At 34.9% G+C, this 26,789-nt stretch overlaps 1 protein-coding gene across 2 annotated transcripts in view; it reads left to right on the top strand.

Moving 5' to 3' along the window:
- Nucleotides 1-26,789, top strand: part of Phkb (phosphorylase kinase regulatory subunit beta) — a 210,914-nt gene that overhangs the window by 133,479 nt on the left and 50,646 nt on the right. For both annotated transcript variants that reach the window (XM_090357682.1, XM_090357683.1), the window contains exons 15-18: nt 15,425-15,480; nt 15,882-15,975; nt 22,657-22,740; nt 23,816-23,920. In XM_090357682.1, the coding sequence (XP_090213808.1) occupies nt 15,425-15,480; nt 15,882-15,975; nt 22,657-22,740; nt 23,816-23,920 (339 nt within the window). The remainder of the gene's footprint in view (nt 1-15,424; nt 15,481-15,881; nt 15,976-22,656; nt 22,741-23,815; nt 23,921-26,789) is intronic.

Here is a 26,789-nt window from a genome sequence, read left to right as displayed (position 1 = left end):
CATTCTAATTAACCCTTGAACTTAGTAAAATTTAAAGTTCCAATAATAGGCACAATGTATAACAAAATATTTCATCTACAAAATAAAAACTTGTTTCAGTCATGGATGAGGTACAAAAGTGGGGGAAACAGATTCAAGTTAGAGCAAGGTCTATAGTCTGAAATCAAGGGGTACAATAGCATGGTCAAGTATATTTTTAATAACTCAGGAAAAATACATGTTTATTCAGAAATATAATTAAATTTATTAACCTGGAACCTACTTCCTATTTGTTCTTATTTTGAATCTATTCAGTTTTTAAAGGTCTATTAATCTTTGAAGAGAAACCAGCTAGCAAATCCCATTTTAACCACAATTTATTTAATAATTCATATTATAAGGAGCTGCTCTTTTTGAAATCAGAAGATTGGGCTTTGGGGAGCCCCCACATTTCAGAGTGTTTTTCTTTTATGAGGTTGTTGGAGAGTTCCTGGTGTTTTTGCCCATCTTGCTGGTGAAAAAAGTGTGAATAATTCTGGTTAGCCTTGAGGCAATCTTTTATATGAATGGCATACATATCAAGATAGAGCAGGTCATGTGTATTCATTAATGCTTGAGTGAATTTAGTTCATATGCAGTGACACCTAAGTTTTGAATCTGAGTAGACTAGCCCATTAATATCCCACTTAAAATTGATTGATCATCAGCTTGAAGAAAAGACCAATATTCAAGGAATGTTTTTCACCATATGACCTTATTTTCCAAATTATAAAGTTAGGATAAAATTTAGAAACAAAAGCCATATAATGAGTGAGTGTTATCCTTAATGTACTATGTTAGCTCTCATCTCTTTTGCTGCCCCTTGGTTATCTCATATTGTTACAGTATTTCTGGTTATCTGATATATTGTAGATATGTGTATTTGGGCATTTGAAATCTGATAGGGAAGGGGGGAAACCAAGATGAGGAGTGGGGGTGGGGCTAGGGAAATGGTAACCAAGACATGAGAAAGGGTATCAATGTTTGTGAAGTAATGCATCTTCTATCTGGTGAATATAATGTAACCCTTCTATTAATTACACTAAAAATATATGGAAAAAATTTAGTACATATTTACTATATCATATGTGTGAGTGTGTGTATGTATTTCAAGATCTGAGCTAGAAACATATACTTGTTAGTCTCTCAGTTTGGGGGTTAATGTGGAAATGGAGATTTATTGCTTTATTGTCTTAAAATCAGATGTATACATTTTGTGTTATTTCCCTGAAGATTATAAAACACTGCACATATATGTTATAGTCCTCTGTTCATAAAGAAGTGATTTGATGCAGTGTCACATTAGTCTTGAATAATTTAATCTTTCTAATCCTCACATCTTCACTTACTAAATAGAGATAATAGTTCCTAATTCATGGTATTGTTCGTAGTAAGACAGAAATGTAATCAGGTGCTGATATTCTTAGGAAGCTAAGATCTGTAAGATCTTGTTTCAAGGCTATCCACTGCAGAAAAGTTCAGTAGACCCCATCTCTCACCTAACCTAACCTAACATAACATAGCAAAAAGAAGGCTGGAGGCATGGCTCAAGTAGTAGAGCACAAGCACAACATCCTGAATTTAATCCACATTGCCATGATGATCTTTTAACAACATGTATAGTTCATTATAAGTAAATGTTGTTGCTATTTTAATTTTATTTTTTAAATAGTTTCTTGTGTCAACTGTATTAATTTTATATTAAAGAGAAAAATTCTGAAAAGTCAAGAGGAAAATGTTATATTTGCAATGTTTGGCTCTTACTATACCTACACATTTTTTTCCATATATTTTTATTGTAATTAATGGAAGAGTTACATTATATTCACCAGATAGAAGGTGCATTACTTCACAAACATTGATACCTTTTCTCATGTCTTGGTCCCCTTTTCCTTCCCCCCACCTCTGCCCCTCATCTTGTTTTCCCCGCCTTCCTTATCTGATTTCAAATAAGCGAATACACATATATACAATATATCAGATAACCAGGTGAAATACTGTAACAATATGAGATAACCAAGGGACAGCAAAAAGATGAGAGATAACACAGTACATTAAGAACAACAATCACTCATTATATGGCTTTTGTTTCTATATCCTGGAGGACCTTTCATTTAGCAACATACTGTATGGCCTTATATATCTAGATTTTGTTCTATTGTAAATCTCTGCTAGGAGAGTACCTACACATTCTTATTATTTGTTTTTGTATTTTAACACTATTTGTCCTCAGAATTTTTTTTTGCTATTACCTCATATAATTCTAATATGATCCAACCAAGATTTGATGTCTCCTACAGTATTTCTTTGAAATATGGTATAGCTTCCTTGCTTTTCATTCAGTGCTTTTCTTTTCCTAATGAAATATTTTTATTCTATTATAGTGCCTTAGCTAATGAAAATAAAGCAAGAGATTATAAAACAATTTAAAGTTACAGATATAGGTATTATGAAAATGAAATTCAAAATCCCTTTCCTGAGATATACTTGATCCATTGTAATAGGCCTTATCCCGGTTTGGAAATGTTTTTTGGGATTCTAAATACTCACATACTGTGAGACCAAAAAAGGATAGTCTTAGGAGAGAATCACAAACGTGCAATACTCCAAAGCCCTTTCATATGTATATGAAATAATATACATACTAAAATGAACTCCTAAGATACAGAAACAAAGGACCTTTTTAAAATAAATGGTTTTCTTGATACATAAGGCCATATAGTATGAAGCTAATTGAAAGGACCTCCAGGATATTGAAACAAAAGCCATATAACGAATGATTGTTGTCCTTAATGTACTATGTTATTCCTCATCTCCTTTGCTGTCCCTTGGGTATCTCATATTGTTACAGTATCTCACTTTGTTATCTGATATTGAATTTATTTGTATTTGGTTATCTGAAACTTGATAGGGAAGGGGGGAAAACCAATACGGGGAGTGGGTGGTGGGTAGTGGGTGGGGGGAGGGTAATGGGTACCAAGACATGTGAAAGGGTATCAATGTATGTGAATTAATGCACCTTCTATCTGGCAAATATCATGTAACCCTTTTATTAATTACAATAAAATATATTAAAAAAATAAAATAAAATAAATGGTTTTCCTGAGGCCAGGAGTGTGGCCTAGTGATAGAATGCTTGCCACTCATGCACAAATGGGTCACATTAAATAAACAGCAATTTGATTATATATGTTCAGTTATATTAACTTATAAAAAATCACATATTTAATATATGGTATGTTAAATTTAATCCATTGTTCTAATATAGATAGAATTTTTAACTTAAAATTGAGCTTCATGAAAATTTTATTTGGTATAAATAAAACTTAATTATCTTTACAAATACTATTCTTTCATATCCATACTACTTCTGTGTGTGTGTGCGTGTGTGTGTGTTACTGAGGCTTGAATTCAGAGCCCCATTCTTGCTAGCCAGTCACTCTTCAACATGTGTTATTATGGCTTTGTTTTTCAAATTGCTTCTCATGCTTTTTGCTTTGAGATGGCCTCAGACTTGTCATCTACTTACTTCTACTTCCTAAGTAGCCAGGATTATAGGTATAATCCACCATTCCCAGCTTGTTTTAAAGCTCAGATTTCAGTAAACTTTTATTCCATGGGCCTCAAATTATTATCCTTCTGATTTCCCTCTTCAAAGTAGCTGGAATTCAGGTATGCATGCCACTATACTCAAGCACTCATATTTCTTCATAATGATACTGTATGCCAGGGCTTTATGCATGTTAGGAAAGCACTCTACCTAGCACTAGGCCATGCTCCCAGCCCCTAAAATAAAATTTAAGGAGGACTAATGGAGTCTAGTCCATGCCAATATCCCTGCCTCTAATTATGACTGAATTGTTTCTTCTGACTCTTGGAAGGTTAAAAGCTTCCTTCTGCCTATTCCCAGGCATTAATTTATTCAACTTTTATGTTCTTTACCTTTATTCCACATTTGTATTCATTCATTCTATTTTTTGTTCTAAAATTTTTTTAAATGAATGTCATTTTCGTAAAGTTTTCAAAATTTCATAAGAATGTTTTTAGGCTCTTCTCTCAAGGGTCTCCTAGTTCCTTTAGACTTAGGAAAATACTTGCACCATTTCCACTTGCACATTTTTATTCATATCTTATAAAACAGGGTCTGGCTGCTTATACCTCCACTCTACTAAAATCACATGGAAAGTGTTATTAATGACCTCTTAATTGAAAATTCCATGCAATCTTTTTGTATTTTGGCCTGCTTAAACTGAAAGACATTTGACATTATTTTTAAGTAGGTCAACTGTGATCCTTTCTGAGGACAGTGTTTTGTTAGTAAACAATTGCTTGGCTGAGGTCTTTGATTTAATGTTATGTCTTAAAGGACTTGTATTCTGACTACAATAGTCAGAACTCTACATCAAGTCAGTAGGAGACCACGTTTATTTCTGTGTCTACTCAACTTGCTATTGATATGGCTGTTTTTTTCTCTCTAGGCCTTAGTCGCCTCATCTATCAAGTAAATTGCTAATTTTGTCAAGGAAACCCGTCTTTCAAACAAAATCCTAGGTAGTATTTCATTATGAAAAATTGTTCCGAAGTGTGGTACTATGGCTGAAGTGGAGTCCTGCCACCCAATTTTTTGTTTTTTGTTTTTGTTTTTTGTTTTTTTATTTTTAAATAAACCTCTTCTATCTCTTCATTGCCCACTATTACCCAGTGTTGTTATAGATGTGGTCTTGTCCAACTCAGCCACTGATCCAATCAGTGTGCATAGAAGGGGAATGTAATAAGTAGCATTACTGTCCTCCCCCCTCCCTTTTTTCTTACGACTTTAAATCCTGATTTCCATTTTCTACCATTAGGGATCCCCTTCTTCATTCTCTCCCATGAACTGAGATCTTTCAAGTGACATAGACATTTTTGAGGATGACATGAACAGATTTTGGGAACCCACATTTTCTTTGTATGCTTCTTCCTCCTCTGTCTCATCTTCATGAATTTTTTCTGAAGTTGACTTTTACTATTGTGTTTCTGTAAGTTTTTCATTATTGCTTAGCTGTAAATACCATGAATCAGGACTCCACCTGGCTTGTGGAATAACTTTAGTGTTTCTTTAAGACATATATATAGAGGAATCCAGTTACAGCAAATGTTTTAGAAAGGAGTAAAATTATTTGCAAAATCTGTTCATTGTGGCAAAATGAAAGCATTTTCTTCCAAGATAATTGGAATCATTGAAACAATTACTGTCAAAAAGCATTGCCTGATTTATTTATATATTTAGGCCTTCAACTATATATTTGAGATCTAGGAATATATATTTTAAGTCATTCACTTTCATTTTAAATGCAAAGCCTTACTTGGGGGGAGGGGCTAAAAAGGTAAAAAAAACTGGGATAAACTTGAGGAAAGGGGTGACATTATATAACCCCTCTATATGCCATCTTTATAATAAAAATAAAACTAAAAAATGCAAATCCTATAAAGATCATTAATCTATTATATAAATACATAGACCCCAAAGGATCATTTTCTCCCTGATCAGCTCTACTTACCCTTGAGCCAAGTATAGCATTTTAACCATTTATACTTAGCTTTCTCTGCTTTGCTATTCTTTTCTTCATGTTGCTGCTTTGGGTTGGTTGGAAATGTCAGAACAAGATGCCAGGGCATCTCTGTTCGGATGTGCCTGTGTTCACACTGTGTAGCCTGTTACTTAGTTCCTGAGGAGAAGTACTGCTGGTGTGTTCTCTCCAGTTGCAATAGAGATATATAAAGCATCTGCCTGGTTTCTTCTGCTAATGAGGTTTTGCTGAAAAATGAGTATAATGAAAAAAAATGCTGAACGTTGGCAAGACCTACTGATGAAGGGTAATGAGCATAAATGAGTTATGTAAAGCAGAGGCACAGAATGTTTCAAATGTACTGCCCTTGAGAAAAGACAGTAAGGTATAAAACATATTTTTTGGCTTCTTTTTTTTTTTTTGTCTTTCTTGTCTTCTTCCTCCCTTGCCTTGTTTTCAATAAAAGGCCCATTAAAGCTAACCACAATAGCTTATGTTATTCAGCATAGAGATATTAAAAAATAAAACTAATTCAGCTAAGGCTTACCAGAGTATTGCAAAACTAGAAATTAATAGCTGTCTATATTGTATAGATTTTTTAATTGAAGAGATAATGTTTAACTTAATTGGCAAGTACTAAAAAATTGTGTTCTTTGAAAATGCATAAAATACACATTTTGTAGGCAACATCTAAATTATTACCTTAACATCTGATCTCAAATGGATAAAGAATGGTTTGTTGTTTGGCCTTTTCACCATTCTGCCCACACACAGTAAAGACAATGGTAACATGTTCCCAGAATTTTGTGTCAGATTACTGGAGCACAGGTTGTCAAGATGTTTGGCCAAAAATTATTCTGGGTATTTTTTTTTATTCCAAGTATGTTTTTATGAGTTATCTCCAAAATTAACATTTAAGTCAATACTGAGCAAACATGATTGTCCTCCCTAATGCAGGTTGAAGGCCGACTCCTCAGTGGAGAAAAGAGTCTCATTGTAAGACTACCTTCAAACTCTGACATTGACTTTTTTCTTGCCTCTGGACTTGAAGACAAACCCCAGCTCTTCCTGACTCTCAAGTCAGTTTACTGATAGATTAGATCTACACCATCACCTCTCAGGGTTTTAGGCTTTCAGATTCAGCCAAGTCTGGGCATCAGCTCTCCTGATTCCCAGATTGCCAAGCAATCCAGCACATGTTGGTACTTTCCAATTTCCAGAATCATGGGGGCCAATTCCTTTAAGTACATTCTTTCCCACTCTCCCTCCTCCATCTTTTAATCTCTCTAGGAATCCCCCCCTCCTTTGGAAAACTGTCCAGTACATACCACAGTAGCAGCAGCACATTATCTTGAAATACATGCACATTGTAGTATCTTATCTTTTTAACTTCAGACCTAGAAATAACCTACATGTTATACTAAGCTCTAAAACTAAAATCTACAGTCTTTGACAAATTACTTAATTGCTCTGTTGTCAGTTTCCTGATTTTTAAAATGTAATTTTTGTGTGTGTGTGTGAGCATATAGGTCATAGGCACATAGCAGGCTCTCTAGACACTATCATTAGAACCATTCTTATATTCTAAACCAGACTGCAGGACAAAAACAACAGTAATATAATAAGACCAGTCTTATCAGTAGGCTGCTGTGTTGTTTCTGTGAATATTTTGTAAGTGGACATTTGTGGGGTTTGGGTTTGGTTTTTTTTTGCCTTCCTCCTAGAAAAAATTCTGACTCTAACCTCTGCCCTTCTCTCCAGATCTAAACCTGCTATTCTTTTCTGATAACAACAGTTTTCAAATAAATTAGATAATGCAGTGGTAGCATTGCCTTGAATTATTTAGGTTGAATATTGGTATCACTGTTACTGTGCACCCACAACCACGTCCAGAGATTTCAGTGCCCAAGGTTAACTACCCTTAAATGATTAAAACAATGAGGTGACATTAATAAGTATGGTACATCTATAAAATGGAATGTTGAACAGAATGTCTTAATAGACACATTCTGTGTATTACTTAATGAAAACACCATGATATGCAATAATTAGTGGGGGAAAAGTGCTAAGTACTTATTTTCCCCTATAAGCATTAAGTACCTTTAGAAAAGAGGCATGAAAAATAATCAGTAAATTATCTGGTTGCTAACTGATAGTGACTAAATAGATAAGGGGAGCATTTGAAAGAGACATTCCCTGAAAACTTTTTCAAAGCTTTTAATTTTTTGAATTTTTTTCCTCATCAATGAATCATCTATTGGAATACATAGACTTAAAAAAAGAATAGGGAGAAGAAAATCTATGAGGCATGTTCACATTATAGTTTCTCTGTACTTCCTTTGAAAGTTTATCATACTGTGTTATTTATAGCTCCCAGGTGCAGATCTCCTATCCTTACTACGTTGACCTGATTTGAGTAATTTAAAAACTAGAATCTGGCAGATGAACTTGTAGTGTCCTAATTATCATGGTTTTAAATTTAAATAAAATGAGTTGCATTTTTAAAGTAGGTACTGCCAAGATGATACTGTTGTACTATGGAAGTCCTTCTACTGAACACTTAAAAATGATTAAGTTATAAAGTTCATGTTGATGTGCTTAGCTATCCGACAAAGAAATTTACTAAAAATGTAACATTATTGAAATGAAAATTTTGAGCCAGAATATTTCCTATTATATATTATTAGTCCTCAGTCATGAAACTATATGATATGTGTGTGTTTGTTTACATTTAATTATGGTTATTCCTTTTATTTTTTTATTTTTCCATATATTTTTATTGTAATTAATAGAAGGGTTACATTATATTCACCAGATGGAGGGTACATTACTTCACATACATTGATACCCTTTCTCATGTCTTGGTCCCCATTTTCCTCCCCCCATCCCTGCCCCTCATCTTGTTTTCCCCCTTCCCTATCTGATTTCAAAAAACCAAATACGCATGTATACAATATCAGATAACCAGGTGAAATACTGTAACAATATGAGATAACCAAGAGACAGCAAAAGAGACGAGAGATAACATAGTATATTAAGGACAACAATCACTTGTTATATTTATTCCTCTTTTATAAAAAATAATCCTGGTTTGTATTTGTAAACAATTGTTTTACATGTATGAGGATCTGTAAATTCTAATCCATAATACAAAGAATAATTTCTTTTTCCGGGCTATCAAATCAGTACCAGTTGCCTTTCTTTTAGAAGTTATTGCATACATCCCTAATTTAAAAAAACAAAAACAAAAACAAAGCAAATCCAAGGGGCTCAAGTGGTAGAGCATTAGTTGAGAGAGAGAGACAGAGACAGAGACAGAAAACAGAAAGCATGCCAGCGAGCACGTGCTCAGGGACAGAGCCCAGGCCCTGTATTCCAGCCCCGGGGCTCATTCTGTAATTAAACTATTCATAAGCATTCTAAAAGCTAAACTATGCCAAAAGAAATGGAAGAAGTCAGTCCATGACCAGTGCCCATTGACTCACACACAGAATGTGTTCTTACTTGTGCGAACAGATAATATTTGAACATCCTGATGTTTAGATTCTGGCTAGAACAGAAAGAGCAGATCAAATGAGATGGACAGAAACTTAAGGTGAGTAAACTGTACTTTCTACTGGAGTATTGTAAAACAGATGGGAGGTAGGCAGGGAGCAGTAGGTTACACCTAAATGATAAAGGACTCAGAAAGTTTGAGAAACTGTGGTTCTGGAGTACAGAACTGATGTCCTAAACTCTAAAAGATTGGTCTAATCACCCTTAATCCCTTCCTGTTCTTCATTCACTCTACAATTCTTTCAGCCAACTTTGGTATGCAAGTCAATGATACAAAAATTAATGTGTCACAGAATGTGGATAAAGGCAGACATGAAACAGAAGGCCAAGGAAACCTGTTGCAGGGGCCCAATATGTTATATGGCTTTGTTATTAGAATTCATGCAAAATCTAATATTTTTAGTACTTCTATGCTTGTATTAAATGATTGTGTATGCTCTACTATACAATGAAACAATACATCTTGTCCTTTTAACTTTTTTTTTTTTGCCAGTCCTGGGCTTGAGCTCAGGGCCTGAGCACTGTCCTTGGACTTTCTCAAGGCTGGAGCTCTACCACTTGAACCTCAGCACCCCTTCTGGCTTTTTTCTATGTATGTGGTGCTGAGGAATCGAACCCAGGTCTTTGTGCATGCTAGGCAAGCACTCTACCGTTAGAACAAACTGCCGGCCCTGTCTTCATAACTCTATGAAGTATTTTTAGTAGTCCCACTCTATAGATGAGCAAACTAAGGTTCATTGCAATTGACATATAACACAACAAATATTAGCATAATTACTTTTGTTTGATCTTACTCATATGTTATAGGCTCTCGTAAGGTTCTTATTCCCATTTCACAGTTTTGTCATCAGCAAATAAGAATAATTCTAGTAACCTACCTAATAAGAATGTTTAATGTAGCTTCCTGGAGCTCACTCTATACTGTTAATATACATATTCAGCAGTTACTGAGTATAAGGCTTGGAAGAAAATGATTCAAGAATGCCTTGAACTCCAGTGTCTGGGCTCTGTCCCTGTTGAGGCTGGCTTCAAACCATAATCCTCAGATCTTAGCCTCAAGAGTAGCTAAGATTATAGGCATGGGCCACTGGTGCTCAACTCTTGCACATTTTTGACCAGAATAGTCAAATTCCTGATGTGTTTTGTATGGATAAAGAGTACTTGACAGGCTAGTGGAATTAAGTATGGAAAACAGTAGTTCAGCTGTATCTAGGCTAAGTTCAAAACTTCTAGTAAATGATGAAGATCATTATTCAAGTAAGTGACAATATGGACTTGTAAATTGGTCCTTCAGTTCCAAAGCCTGCCCTCTCTCCACTCTTCTAAAAGTAGAAGTTAGTGGTTAGGAGCTCAGACTCTGCACTCAGACATATGGGTCTGATTCTAGCTGTCCTCTTTACTAGTTCTATGCCGTTGGATATGTTCCTTCAAGTTTCTGAGCTTCATTTCTGTCTTATCTAGAAAGTAAGAATAATAATTTGTCAAGCAGTAACAGAGTTCCTGGCCCACAGAGTTAAGTGTTTACTAAAAATGAAAACAGGAAGCAAGCTTAGCGGTGGCTTGTGAAAAAGGGACTCACAGGATTTGGGTGACTAACTGGATTTGAGGGCAAAAATTAGAGATAGCAAAGATAATCCTGAGGTTCCAAGATATAGTGGCCTATTATGAGGCCTAGCAGTGTTAATGAGTTTATATTTTCTATTTTATTAGCTTTAAATAGTTACAGAGGAATTTCAGTTTTTGTCAGTTTATTATTACCACACATCTTAATGAGTGTCAGCCCTTCCATCATTCTCCCTCATTGCAGCCCAACTCCACTCAATTCCTCTTCCATTTTCACATAGATACATTGAGTGTCACTACTATAATTGCCCAAGGTTCCTCTCTCCTTTCATCTGCCTCTCTCTCCTTAAGCTCATCTCAGACAAAACAAATTTCAGCTTCCTATGATTCATTTTGTTAAATTGTCAGTTAGTTGTTCAAAGGACTTGTACCATAGGAATTCATTCTTTTTTTTAAGACTTTATTAATGTTGATTTTTACATCATATTTTAAATGACAAGTTTAACATACAAGTGTTCAAGGAGGGAATCTCTATTTACAATCACTGGGACTTAGTATTTAGAACTTAATCACAATTAGGCTAAGGGTTTGTATGTCATAGAAACATATTAATTTATGAAATAAAACATGTCTATATAGACATAAAAACCTATGACTCTATAGGAATTCATTCTTATCCGTACCGTACTTGAGTCAATGTGATTGTGTATCTATGCATGTGGCCCTGCTCTGACTTCCACATTGAAGAGAAAACATGCATCCTTTGTCTCTGAACATGGCTTGCATGACAGTTGGAGTTTACTTGCTTTTTCTTCTTTTAGTCTGTTTTTATTGTTAGGTAGGTTTACAAGTGTCACCCCTTTCATCATTCTCTTCATCTCTCCCAACTACCATCCCCTCAATATATTTCAACGTATTTTCACTTACATACATTGACTATTATGACTGCATTATCCCACCCCTTTTCTCTTCACTAATTTTGGGAAGAATCAAGATAAAGTATTCAGAAGACACTTTAAAAGGAGGAAAATGAAACTCGAGAAAGTGTGAAAACAAAACTAGAAAAATAAACATAAAATTATCTACTTAGAGATGGTCATTTATTTGAGAAGTGTCAGAAGGAAAAAAATAAAAGCAATAGGATGAACATATGACGAGACCTAAGTGTCAAAAGGTAAGCAGGTTAGTGAGCAGCAAAGTACACAAGGCAAAAGCAGGAAATGTACGGCAATGAGCATGTTTTGAGAAATGAAAATAGAGAAAATTATATTGTTAAATAGTATTTAGGATATTCAGGCTGAGTGGTAACAAAATACTTTAAATTGAATGGCTTGTAAAGGACAGGGTTTTTCTTGAAGATTAAAAGCTGAAAGTCTAAGATGAAGGAATTGACTGATACAGTCGCTGTGACTTGCTTTTAGGTCACAGTATCTTCACTCTGAATTGGCCCAGGGTGGCCTCAGGTGCCAATCCTGTTTGTGATTATTCCATTCCCATGACCTAACTTCTTTCTACACCCCACCCCTCTTCCTAATATATGAATTTGAGAATGTCGAAGAAAAACCTTCAGGCTAGAATATTATAAGGATTTCTTTTTTTAAAGATGTTTCTTTTCAAATAACCAATTTCAAATTGGAAAGGGAAGAGTGGGAAACCAAGATGGGGGGGTGGGGTGGGGGTTATGGGGACCAAGACATGTGAAAGGGTATCAATGTATGTGAATTAATGCACCTTCTATCTGGCAAATATCATGTAACCCTTTTATTAATTACAATAAAGATATTTTTTAAAAAATGTTTCTTATTCTTGGAAGGGAAGAACTATATGTATCAAACTAGGACAGTGGATGGTCCACATGTGTCAGGATGGTGGGAACTAAGAGGATTTGGGGTGGCATAGCTAGGATTTTGTTTTTGTTTTTCTCTTTGAAAGGTGTTTTTTTTCTTGTTTGGGGTGGCACTGGACATAGATCTCAGTACCTCATGATTCCTAGGTAGGCACTCTACAACTTGAGTCAGCCCTGACAACATAAGATTGATTGATTGATTGATTGATTGATTGTTTTTTTGGTCAGTCCTATGGCTTGAACTCAGGGCCTAGGCACTATCCTTGAGCTTTCTCAAGTCTAGCATTCTACCACTTGAGCCATAGCACCACCTCTAGCTTTTTCTGTGTAAGTGGTACTGAGTACTCAAATCTAGGGCTTTGTGCCTTCTAGACAGACAGTCTTACCACTAGCCAACACACCCGGACCCAACACAGATTTTATATGCACATCTCAACAAAAAAGAGCAGCTATCCTATGGTAACTGTGAAAATAGTAAGTACAACTGCATCAAGTATTAGCACCCTTTATTTAATATTTTCTTTGTCAAATACTATGCTCAGCACTTTGTCTCTGCCTAAGTCCTTGGCAGTTCTCTGAGATAGAAACAATTATGTTTTCTGAGATAGTGAAAATGCAGGAACCACTTAAATGTCCATCAAAATAAACATTCCTTAAATGAAATTCGAGCCATTTCCAAAAGAGGTTAATCTTCTTAAAAGGTATCATTTAAAGACTTTTATGTGATAAAAAAAAAAAACATATGTAAGAACTTACCTGTTACCCATCTCTCCCAGGGGGCTTAAAATACCTGAAGGAGGAACAATATTCATCTTGTAACATCTTGGTCTAACAAGGAGCCTTTTGTATTGATATGCACTTAGATAAGTGAATAGCATGATAAATGGGACTTAAGTGGTCGCTCGTATTTCTAAACCTAAAAAACAAAACTATTATATTTTTCCTATTATATATTCTCCTATTATTATATTTTCTCCTATTATATATTCTCCTATTATTAGTATATATTCTCCTATCTATTTCTACCATTTTATATCTCCTCATAAAGAAGATATTAATTACTCTCAGTTTTAGCCAACAATAGTGGGCAGGAACCACTCATGTCAAATATTTTCTGTGAGCAGAAGATGGGTTTGAGTCCTACTTGGGCTAGAGTTGAAGGCCCAGCTCTATTATGATTGATGATGTATGAATCAGAACTTTCTAAAAAGCTGGATTTTTGCTGTTAAAGAGTTTTTTTTAGCCGTTCACTGTGACGCAACATGAGTACTCTGTCCTACAAATGGAAACAACGTTAGCCTAACTAGGTCTATGATTCAAAAAGAAGATATCAGTTTTCCAATTAGGTTCTGTAAAGTGCTTTATTTATTCTAACTGAAATAGTATCTGTATTCTGTTATGTTTCCACTTGCTTTTTATTTAAGAATCTCTTAATTCTCTGGGAGACTGTGGATAATGGCCCACTCTAAGGTAATCCTCCTTCTGATGAAATAAATACTAGGTCTCGTCAGCCTAATTGTTTCATTTGTTGCTAGAAATCTTGATGAGATGGAGTAATTAGTTCTTTTCTCATCCTTTTGAGAAGCATTTAATTGTAAGGCCTTTATCAAATAAAATAGAATTTATAACACTATTTGAATATACATTTGTTTCCAATGGGTTGTTATGTTTTCTCTTCTCACTTCATTTAAACTACATGAAGTCTGTCCGTTATGGCATTTTCATCATGACTCTGCGAACCGTCCCTTTGACTGTGTGATATTTACTGCTGGTGTATCCATTGTGATATTTCTAGCCTGTCATCATACATAAATTCTAGTGGCATATTGAATACCATGGAGAGCAGCTGACGGATGGTAAATCAAATGTTTTACAGTGAACTATTGAGAATTTTGAATTTATGATATAAAGTTATATTTGATCAGTATTTTCAGAGCCCCCAATACTATATTGATACTTCCTACATTCTTTGTTAATTATTTACAGATTCAAAAGTGAGTTTTTTTTTAATTGCCGGTCCTGGGGCTTGAACTCAGGGCCTGGGCTCTGACCTTGGGCCTCTCTATGCTCATGGCTACCATACTACCACTTGAGCCACAATACCACTTCCAGATTTTTCAGTTTATGTGGTACTGTGGAACCAAACCCAAGTCTTCATGCATGCGAGGCAAGCATTCTACCCCACTAAGCCACATTCCCTGCCCAAAAATGAATTCCTTTTACAATGAAAATGTATGTTATAGTGAATCTTTTCAGCTCAGAAAACAGAGTAGAAAATATCCAATAATGTTTTTGATTAGAACTATTAAATCCAACAGCTTGTGTTTAGTGAACATAATGGTGATTATATAGACAGCTGAGTAGTTCATTCTCTACCAGAGAAACTGCATATTAGAACAAAGCTATTTTGATATATAAGGTGCCAAAGGGAAATTGGCTAATAAGAAAGGAAATAACCTTATCTGTGGTTAAGATGTCAAATGAACAATTTTAACTCAAAATCATTTTTTACAGGGAATATATAAATTGGATTTTTATTTTTAGTTCTTCCTCTTCCTTTCAGAATTAAATGATGGAAAATGACTCTCAGTCCCCAAACTACTGTTATGCATCATTCAAAATAGCCCTGACAGTCTAACCCCTCTGGTAGTGATGAGATTTATGACTTTTCATTCCTTGTGTTCCATTACTCTGTCTACACCATCAAATTGATTAGTAGGCAGTGGCAAGCAGGGAAAGAAAGGCAGGCATGTAGAGCCAGCTGGTGTCCATCATCTTAATGAACTGCTTAGAGATTGTTAATATTGTCCTTGACTCTCATTGTAGCTGATGATGACCAAAGCCTTTGAAATGATCTCTCACACCTCCCCCCTGCCTTTATTCTATGTTACAGGGACCCCTGGAAAATGATTTGGTAGTCCATGTAGCACTCGTAGCAGAAAGCCAACGGTATGAAATCCAGATGGGAGGTGTTTTCTTTTTCGTGCCTTTCTATTCTGTATGGGATTAACTTTATAGACCTCTTGACAGGGTTTCAAAAATGGCATTTTAAATTCTAGCACAACATTCTTTTATGTTTATTAAAAATAATTTTTGTCCTAGCTGATGTGGATATTAAACTGTAACCAAAGCCAGTGCTCCCTGGGTTATAGTTTTAAGAAATGAATACAAGAGTATTGGGGATTCCCAATGTTAGTACTAACTCTTCGTGCCAGCCCCCATTAACTGATTGATATTAATAATATGCTCCCAGTTGTTGTATTCTGTTCCCTTTAATCCTTCTAATTTTTTCCATTTCTTAAACTGTATATCATGCATTGTCTAAAAATGTCTCTTTCTTTCCTCTTTAGCCTTCAAGTGTTTCTTAATACATATGGTATTCAAACTCAAACTCCTCAACAGGTAGAACCAATTCAGATCTGGCCGCAGCAAGAGCTTGTGAAAGTAAGTTATTTTGCCCTCTTTACATTCTCCTTTAAAATGGTAACAGAGCATGATGATTGGATTTAGTTTATAGGCTCTGAAATAGGATCACTAATGCCAAATTTTCTATTAAGTTGAAAAATTCCCTATGTTGGATGTTTACTAAAAATAAATAGTAAAACTGCATTGTATGTGAGAGTAATTGTGTGCACCTGTGTATACACACATGAATAGTGCATTTACAGATCTTATTGATTTCAGCTCCTGCTCAAGTCTCATTACTTACCTATGTTGAGCACTTACAACTTAGTCTTCATTTTAGTTGCCTTTTTTTTTCCATTTTATTAACTTAAAAGTTCCATCTAAATTTTTTTGGTAAGTGCTGCCTTCCTTTTTAGTTATTGTTGGTGGTGGTGGTGGGAATGGGGCTTGAACTCTGGGCCTGAGAGCTGTCCCTGAGCTCTTCAGCTCAAGGCTACCATTCTACCACGCTGAGCCACAGGGCCATTTCTACTTTTCTAGTGGTTAATTGGAGATAACAATTTCACAGACTTTCATTTCAGGCTGGCTTTGAACCTCGATCCTCAGATCTCAGCCTCCTGAGTAGCTGGGATTACAGGCGTGAGCCCCCAGCTTCCAGTATCTACCTTCCGTTTTTCCCCTTTATTTACTGTTTGAAGTGTAAAGTATTTCTTATCCCTTTGGTTTGCTGCTCTCAAAGAAAACATAAAATGATGTCCAAGTTTGTATTTGATATAGTTTCATACCTATTTGTGATGAGATTTAAAGGTGACTTTGGAGACCTTTTGTACACACTGCTTTGCAGAGAGGTCAGGAAATACTATATTGTGAATAGTCTTCCTCATTAGAAACAGGAAATTGTTGACTCCTATTAGTTGTTCAGAAACTACCAGTTCCTATGATAATTGTTAAAAACCTAGAGACAAGCTCCCTGCTGATTTGGTAGAAATGTTTGTAGAAAGTTATCTCTCAAATTGCTTATTTTCCAGGCCCATAAAGGAAATGCAAATAAAAACAACCCTGAGATACCACCTTACCCCAATCAGAATGGCCAATATTCTGAATGAAGACAATAGCAAGTTCTAGCAGGAATGTGGAGAAAAGGGACCCCACTGCACTGAGGGTGGGAATGTAAATTAGTACAACCACTCTGGAGAGCAGTTTGGATGTTCCTCAAAAAACTAAACATAAACCTTCCCTACAACCCAGCCATACCACTACTAGGCATCTACCTTGAGCAACATGACCCAGGATATGATAAAGACACCTGCACAGTCATGTTCATTGCTGCACTATTCACAAACAATTCAGATGTCCCACTCCAGATGAATGGATACAAAAAATATGGTACCTATATACAATAGAGTTCTATATAGCCACCAGACAAGATAAAATAATGTTATTCACTGGGAAGTGATGAAAGTATAGAAAATCATATTGAGTGAGATAAGACAAGACCAAAGAGACAAAAGGCGCATGGTCTCCCTGATATTCAGATATTAGATCTAAACAATGCAAAGGCAATGATGGAACAGAGAGAATGAGAGAGAAAGAGGGAACAAATGCACATGACATCTGACCTGGAAGAAATGGTTTCACTGGCAGTATTCAAAGAGTTAAAACTTTCATTCTTCGTAAGTATAGAGGTTTTTGTATATTCCAACATTTATGAATTTTGTAGATGAGAATGATGATGCTTGGGAATTAATGCACCATCTATCTGGCAAATATCATGTAACCCTTCTATTAATTACAATAAAAATATATTTTAAAAAATTAACAAAGCGATTAGCCACACAGGGAGCTTCTGCCAACTGCTCTAGTTATAGTTCTAGTGTTCTTCCCAATGGCATATACATGCATCATTTACTATGTAAAAAAAAAAGTAAGAAAGTGATTGTGATAATTGCTAAAAATAACTGTGTCAGAGTACTGTAAAATATGTGTAACCACTTAATCGTAACAATAAAAAAAGTATCTCTCAAGTGGTCAAAGTTAAATTGATTAGGGTGATATAAATATTTGTGGCCAAATCTGAGATGCTACAAAGAATGAAAGAATCAAGAAGCATTGTATGCTGGGTGATAGTGGTTTACACCTGTAATTCCAGCTAGTTAGGAGGCTGAGATCTGCGGATCACAGTTTAAAGCCAGCCCCAGCAAGAAAGTCTATGATACTGTTATCTCCAGTACACTACCAAAAGTTGGAGCTGTCGCTCAAGTGGTAGAGCACTAGTCTTAAGCAAAACAGCTCAGGGAAAGAACCCAGGCTCTGAAACCCCAAAACACACACACACACACACACACACACACACACACACACACAGATGTTTTATACTCACAACTTCTTTGTACAATGATAAAAGATTTTTAAAAGAATGAAGGCTGAGAAAGATGAGGTACACATGACATGGGGACATGCAGAAGCCCATAATTGCTCATCACTAGCCCAGACCTTGCCCCATGCAATACAAAACAACATAGAGGTGGTGTTGTGTCACAAAGAAGCACAAGCTATTAGAGGGACCTCATACCTCTAAAAATTAGGGACATTCTCCTTCTACTCCACTTCCCATCTAGTAGAGAGCTAAGGCAGAAAGTACAAAAATCTGTTAGAGAGGTAGCACTTTGAAATCACATAAGATGTAAATAATGATGGAGAGCTGATTTTTATGATGGAAGAGCATAAAAGATAATAAACAAGACCAAGTGGGAACTGAGGAGCTGAAGGCAAGCTTTGAGGCAACCCATTAATCAAAGTATGCCAAAACCTAAGGCTTACACACTGCAGATTGTTATTTACATGCAAGTTGTTTCTGCTGAAACACTTTTATGGGCTCACAGAAAAACTCTAAAGAATGGAAACAAAGGTCAGTCTTTGATAAATATACACTTAAAGCAAATTAGCTCAAATCTGTTTTTCTTTCTTCTCAAGACTAATATGAGCAAAATTTCATGGTAATTTTTGTGGTTACTGTCAAATAACATGCAGCCAAGATCTAAAAGGCCAATGTGATTAACAAATCACTTGAATGTAGCATTTTACTCATTGCAAACACCTGCTATATTCAGAGCACTGCTATATTGGGGCACTCAGGTGACCTCTGAGTCTAATGACAGGAAAATAATTAATTATAATTCAGTCTGATAACCACTCTGAAGAGACTGTACTGCTGAAGATCACAGGGGCAGTACAAAGCATTCTGTTGCACAGCAAGTAGAGACAGCAGATCCTGACTTTCTGTCTTTTACATCTTATTATTTTAACAATGATTTAGCAGATGGCATAATTTGAATATTTGGACTGGTTAAAAAGCTGGATTTGTGACCCAAAGTTCAGCATCCCTGTACCTTTGTGAAGAGCAAGATTGTTCTATGGCTGTTTCAAGCTCTGTCTTCCAAACTGCTGCTCTTTGGAATTAATTCTCTAGCATGTGTTGCCTAGCATACTGACCTTTTATAAGCATTTTAGTTTAAAAACAAAAAAAAAAAGGTGCTCCCTCTAAGCTTAGCTGATGAACATACTTTTATGCATTTTCTTCTGAGATCCTGCAACCTATTTCAGCCACTAAAGAGAGCGTAGAGCTTTGGAGCAGGACTTTTGTGGTGTGGTTAATGCTCACGATGTGACTGGTTTGATTTTCTACATGATGATCTGAAGATGGGATCTTGTTATACAGTGCCAATCTATTTAGTATACTTCTGTTTACTGGGTAGTTTGGTTGCTTTTATGTATTTCAGTGCATTCGTTGTATGGATTTGTACAAAGTGGGCACAGTAGTATTTTTGCCCAGGAATGAAGTGAACATTCTACATGATTTTTCCTTAATTGCCACAGACCTGTTGGATCATAGTTCAGAAAATCCTTCCATCGTATAAAGAATAGTAGCTCAAGAAACTTGCCTCGTAATTTGTGCATGGTTGTTTAATATTATGCTGTCTTAAAGAAATCTGAGGTAGTTTCTGAAATCTGAAATATTGAAAATACTTGTGGAAAAGAGTGATCCATCTATGATTATGTGTCCTAGCTTCACTCTAATAGCTATGTAATATAGTGTTGCTAAAGTGTTTTTTCTTGGCAGTTGACTTTGCTATTTCAGAATCCGCATTCATAGCACATGAACCTGAGGATGACAGTTGGTTACTCCCCCATTCATCCATCAAGTATTTCCTAAGTGTTAGCTACATGTAGGCACAATGCCAAGTCAGGGGATGGGACGATGTTTTCTCAAAAGGAGAAATCAGGACAAAGATAACTTTGACATGGCAGAATGAACAGAAATATGATACATTAATTTTGTATGTGATAGTTATTATTTAAAATCAATTTAGATAATCATGAAGAAATAGTTTAATTTTAGGAAAACTTAGGTTAGTGTTCTACCTCTTACCAAATGCAAAAAAAATTTTAGACACATTAAACATTTAAGTGCTTTAAAGTATAAAGTTCTTTTTTTAATTAAAGAATTTATTAACATTGATTTTTACATCATATTTCAAATGACAAGTTTAACAAACAGGAGTTCAAGAAGGGAATCTCTATATACAATCACTGGCACTTAGTTTTTAGAACTGAATCAAAATTAGGCTAAGGGTTTGTATGTCATAGATACATATTAGTTTATGAAATAAAACATTATGTCTATAGAGTCATAGGTTTTTATGTCTATATAGTTATGTTTGTATTTCCATTACATATAAAGTACTTTTAAAATATAAAACCACTAGAAGGAAAAATGAGGGAATCTTTTTATTGTAGATGCTAGCGATATTTATTTATAGAAGGATTCCAAAGTCAAAAGGCCCATAAGGAAATGGCTGATTTTGTATTTAATCTTAATTAAATATAACACAAATAACCTGATACTTTAAAAGTATGTATGACCAGGGCTGGGAAATGTGGCATAGTGGTAGAGTGCTTACCCAGCATGCATAAAACCCTGCATTTTATTCCTTAGTACCACATAAACAGAAAAAGCCAAAAATAGTGCTGTGGTTGAAATGGTAGAGTGCTAGCCTTGAGCACAGAGAAGCTCAGGGACAGAGCCCAGGTCCTGAGTTCAAGCCCCAGGACCATCGGGAAAAAAAAAAAGTATATGTGACCAAAAGGGTGGAAGTAGAGCTGTGGCTCAAGTAGTAGATCATTTGCCTTGAACAAAAAATTTGTAACATCCTAAGTACAAACCCCAGGACTGACACCAAATGATAATAATAATGATGATGGTGATAATGCTTGTGAAATCTCCTATTAGGAAACTGTTTAAATTGAAGTATGCTGAAATGATGCTTGAGCTAGTATGTAGTCCTTTTATACCATATCACTGAAGAAGAAAAAAATGGAGCAAAATTCCTTTCAAAGGGTAAAATTCTCAAGGTCTTATACAATAGGGAAAAAATGAGGGGAAGTATGATACATGAATAGATGTTGAATTACAAATACTTTAGTACAGTAGTTTAAAATTAAAATGAATATCACTTTGACTCAAGAAAGTGACAAGATCTGTGCACTATTAGTGCCAGTATAATAATCAGCTATGCATTATCTTTCAGTGAGAAGGTAAATATGCCTTCTCTTTGTTTTAGCAAGTCTGTAAAACTGTCCTACAGGTACAGTTGCACACTGTCCAAAGATGTTACAGTCCTATTATTGTCATTATTATTATTATCATTATCATTATTTTGCCAGTCCTGGGTTAAACTTAGGGTCTTGGCACTGTCCTTGGGCTTTCTCAAGGCTAGCGCTCTATACTTGAGCCACAGCAACACTTCTGGCTTTTTCTGTGTTTATGGTACTGAGGAATTGAACCCAGGGCTTCATGCATGCTAAACAAGCACTTTACCACTAGGCCATGCTCCTGGCAAATGGAATTATTTTTAAAATAATCAGCAGCTAATTTCATCATGGGCCTTCTTGACTGAATTATCTGCTCAGTTCTAGTATTAGTTAACTCCTAATTCATTCCAAGAGTATCTGGTTTTGCCTTATAGATAATTTAGGCACCTTTCTATTTTCTAATGCTTACAGATTTTTTTCACAGTTATACTTTTTCAATCATTTCAGCATTGGAAGACAGAAAAAATGAATGGTTTTATTTTAACATCTTGATACCAGAATATTGTCATAAAAATATTATGTATAAATATTATACATAATAAGTTATAATATTATATATCAATAATATAGATATACATATGTAACTCCTGGTGTTAAAGGTCTGTAAGAATAAACATGGCTAGGTAGTTTTAGAAAATACTTTGAATTATTTATAAAATTTATAGAATCAGAAAGATCAGTAAAGGCAATTCCATTTTGGTGGCAAATACTTGAAGACATAAACCCAGTAGAAGTTATGTAGGCCTGATTTTTTGACACTCTTAGATTTTAGATATAAGTCAAGACAGAGCCATTCAGGTTGTGCATTTACAAGAACATAAGAACAGTGTTAAATTTTAGAAGGTTACTAACTAAATATACTGTTTTTCTCTTTTAAAAAAATCTCAGTAGTTAAGAATCTTAATTTGATATATTGACTAGCCTGTAGTTCTTGGGTAGTTTCCCTTGCCTTTTTTCTTTGGAGAAATCACAAACTAAAATGCCGATAGAGGAGAGAAACTGGTTTGTTTGTTTTAAAAAAAAAAAGAGTATGGATTGTTCTCTAACTGATTCACAAATGTTTTACAGGCTTATTTCCACCTTGGTATCAATGAAAAATTAGGACTCTCTGGAAGGCCTGATAGACCCATTGGCTGTCTGGGTACATCAAAGGTACTTGAAAAATGTCCTCCTAGTGTTTTGATTGTGATAGTACATGCTTTGATAATATTTGACCTACTATCCTTGTATTATATTTTATTATGTTTGTAAGCAAATTATTTGATGTTATTTTCTTTAAATTTTACTTACCTTGTTTCATATCTCAGAAGCTTTCTGGGAATAAATGATTATGACACTGCTGTATATTCTCTAAGCTTGGTAAAATACCTTTTTTAAAATTTTTTATTGTAATTAATAAAAGGGTTACATGATATGTGCCAGATAGAAGGTGCATTAATTCACATACATTGATACCCTTTCACATGTCTTGGTACCCATTATCCTCCCCCCCACCCTTCCCCACCCGTCTTGGTGTTCCCCCCTTCCCCTATCAAATTTCAAATAACCAAATACAAATAAATTCAATATATCAGATAACAAAGTGAGATACTGTAACAATATGAGATACCCAAGGGACAGCAAAGGAGATGAGAGACAACATAGTACATTAAGGACAACAATCATTCGTTATATGGCTTTTGTTTCAATATCCTGGAGGTCCTTTCAATTAGCTTCATACTATATGGCCTTATGTATCAAGGTTTTGCTCTATTGCAAATCTTTGCTATTACAGCCCAAAGTTTCTACTGTTTGTGATGAATGAGGGAAACCATTGAGCCTAAGTTCCTTTGATTCTGGCTTACTTCACTTAATATGATTTTTTCTAAGTCTGTCCTAAGGCAAGCTCAGGGAGGACAGAAACCTCCCTTGGAGCAGAAGGGCAAAAGCTCGCTTGATCTTGATTTTCAGTATGAATACAAACCGTGAAAGCGGGGCCTCACGATCCTTCTGACCTTTTGGGTAAAATACCTTTACAGCTATTTTTCTGCAGACTTTTCTCATTTTATTAGAAATGATCTTTTTATCAGCATACTAATTAAGCAAAAAACTTTAAAATTAATATTGTATAGATTTTATTTACCTATTCAGAATGTAGCATCTGTTTTAATTTAGTTGAGACCTAGAATGCAGTTCCTATTCCTTTAAGTATATTTTATATTTATTTGTTTTTTGTTTACCTTTACAGATTTATCGCATTCTAGGGAAGACTGTGGTTTGTTACCCTATCATCTTTGACCTGAGTGATTTCTACATGTCTCAAGATGTTTTACTACTGATAGATGACATAAAGGTAGCTTTAGAACACTTTTTAACTAAAATAGGATGACTTTATTCCCATAGATTTTTATCATATGTTGTTGAATTAAATACACTGCATGTCTGTGACACTGGAATACACAGTGTAAGATATGAAAGTGAAAGGAGCATCTTTGTAGACTTTAAATAACTGGCATCATTAGAATGAAAGGTTTAGTCTGTCTCAAGTAGTTATTACACTATTGTTACACTTTTCTAGAAGTGAAGTAAAAAGCCATAGTTTGTAAAAGGAGAACTATATTGAAAACTATGTTTATATGAAAGACTTATTTGTTGAACAAAAATTGAGCTAACAGAAAATTTTCTTTATAAAGAGTGCCCAAGGCTAGGCATGGTACTGCACAGTTATAGTCCTAGCTACAGAGGAGGCAGAGATTTGAAGGCTTATGGTTCAAAGCCAACTTGAGCAAAAACTTAGTGATACCTGTTTGGATTCTAACTAAAGCAAATAGGGCTAAGATTGTAATTCAACTGGTAGAGCACATATCTGACAAACACAAAGTTCTGACTTCAAACAACAGTAACCACCAAAAAAATGAAAGTGTCCAGTAAGACCTCACCTAATACCTAACTCTGTGAGTTGAAACCTCCTCTACTTCCTGTTCTATTTACAAAGAATAGTACCTAAAAATAATGTTTTAGAGTATGAAATTTGGAGTTAAATTATATCTCTTAGAATCTTTTTTTAAATGTATTGTTATTGTAAAACAGAGGGGTTGCAGTTAAATAGGTCAGGTTCCGAGTACATTTCTTTTAAAGTGTCCCCTCTTCCCTCATTTTCTCCCAGTTTTTTCCCCTCTCAAACCCACTCCATTTTCAACCTAGCACCTAATGAGTATCATTGCTGAATTAGTTCACTCTTTGTCCCACTATTTCTTGCTTCCCCTTACCCTTGCCAAAATAGGTAAACTTACATATGAGACAAAAAGTATAGAAATTTAAAACAGCAACAAAAGGGGAAAAACAAAAACAAAACAACAAAAATAATCACAAAAAGTAAAATTAAAAAACACATGTTTCCATTTGTGGAATTCATTTTGATAAACCATTTTATATGATCATATGCGGATAAGCTATTGAGTTTTTGTAATCCTCTCCTAAGAAAATTCTCCTTTGATCTGACTGAATGTTTAGAGTCTTTATCATATCTAAGTGTAATTTTTTTTTTACCATCCATTATGTTTACTTGTAGATTTATAGGCCCATTCAAATTACTACAAATGAAGTAAACATTACTACAATTACAAATGAGGGAAACCATGGAGCCTATGTTTTTTTTGAATCTGGCTTATTTCATTTAATGTAATTTTTTCCAAGTTTTTCCATTTCCTTATCAATGGGGCAATGCCATTCTTTCTGATGGAAGCATAGAATTCCATTGTGTGTATATGTACCATGTTTTCTTGATTCATTCAGTCTACATTGATTCCATATCTTGGCTATGGTGAACAATGCTACAGTGAACATGGTTGCTCTGGTACCTTTATCATGGCCTGGTTAGTGATCAATTGGGTAAACATCTAGGAATGGAATTGCTAGGTCATAGGGAACCTCCATACTGCTTTCCCTAGTGGTTAAATAAGTTTACATTATTACCAACAGTGAAGTTGTGTTATCTTTTAGTCACATCTCCTCCACACCTGTTGTTCTTAGATTTCTTGGTAGTGGCTATTCTAACTAGGATGAGGTGGAATCACAATAATGTTTTGATTTGCATTTCTGTTATGGCCAGGGATGTTGAAAATCTTTGCATTTGTCTATTGGCCCTTTATACTTCTTCTGAAAATTCTCTCTGTAAGTCTCTAGCCCATTTATTAATATGTTGTTGTTTCCTTTAGGATTTGTTTTGGAGTATTTAATTTTTTTAAGTTCTCAGTGTATTTTAGATATAAGGCCCTTGTCTGTTGTATAGCTAGTAAAGATCTTCTCGCATTCTGTGGGCTTTCTATTTATCTCATTAGCTATGTCCTATGCCAGGCAGAAACTTTTCAGTTTGATGTAATCCCATTTATACACTTTTAAAGAAGAGAGCATTCCCAAATAAATAAAATTAGAAACAAAAATTGGAATATCACAACAGAAACAAGCAAGATTCATAACATGATAATAGAATACTTTGCAAACCATTATGTTAATAAATTGTAGAATCTAGAAGAATTTCATTATTTCATAAATTCAATAAATGTTTGAATTTCTGTTTTGATTTCTTCAGTGACCAATGGGTCATTTAATAATGTGTTGTTCAGTCTCCATGAGTTAGAGAATGTGTTGGCTCTTGATCTTGAGCTCTAATTTTATTTTGTTATGATCTGACAGGATGTGAGGAATAATCTCAGATATTCTGAATTTTCACATATTTGCTTTGTGACCTAAAATATCTGTTATGGAGAATCTTCCATGAACTGCTCTGAACAATGTATTTTATAATGCTGCTGGGTGAAATATTCTGCAGATGTCTGTTAAATTTAGTTGATCAATGTAGTTATTTAGGACTGAGGTTTCTCTATGTAGATTTTGTTGGGATGATCTATCCAGAGGTGACAGTCATGTGTTGAAGTCACCAGCAATCAATCTGTTTGGATCATCTGTTTGATGAAGCTGGGTGCTCCTGTGTTTGGTGTTTGGTCTATAGATAATCAAAATTGTTATATCCTCCTGTAGGAGAGATCATTTTATTACTATATAGTCTTTCTTTGTCTCTTCTCACTAATTTTAATTTGAAGTCTATTTTTTCTGATATTAGTATTGCTACTCTGACCTGTTTATGGGACCATTTGCTTGAAAGACTTTATTCTAGCTTTTCACTTTTCGAATATGTTTGTTTGGGGGGACGAGAAGTGTCT

This window comes from Megascapheus bottae, chromosome 24 (assembly GCF_031878675.1).
Source record: "Megascapheus bottae isolate mThoBot1 chromosome 24, mThoBot2.hap1, whole genome shotgun sequence".
NCBI lineage: Eukaryota > Metazoa > Chordata > Mammalia > Rodentia > Geomyidae > Megascapheus > Megascapheus bottae.
Note: the sequence above shows the minus strand (reverse complement) of the source record. Positions and strands in the feature narration are given on the sequence as shown.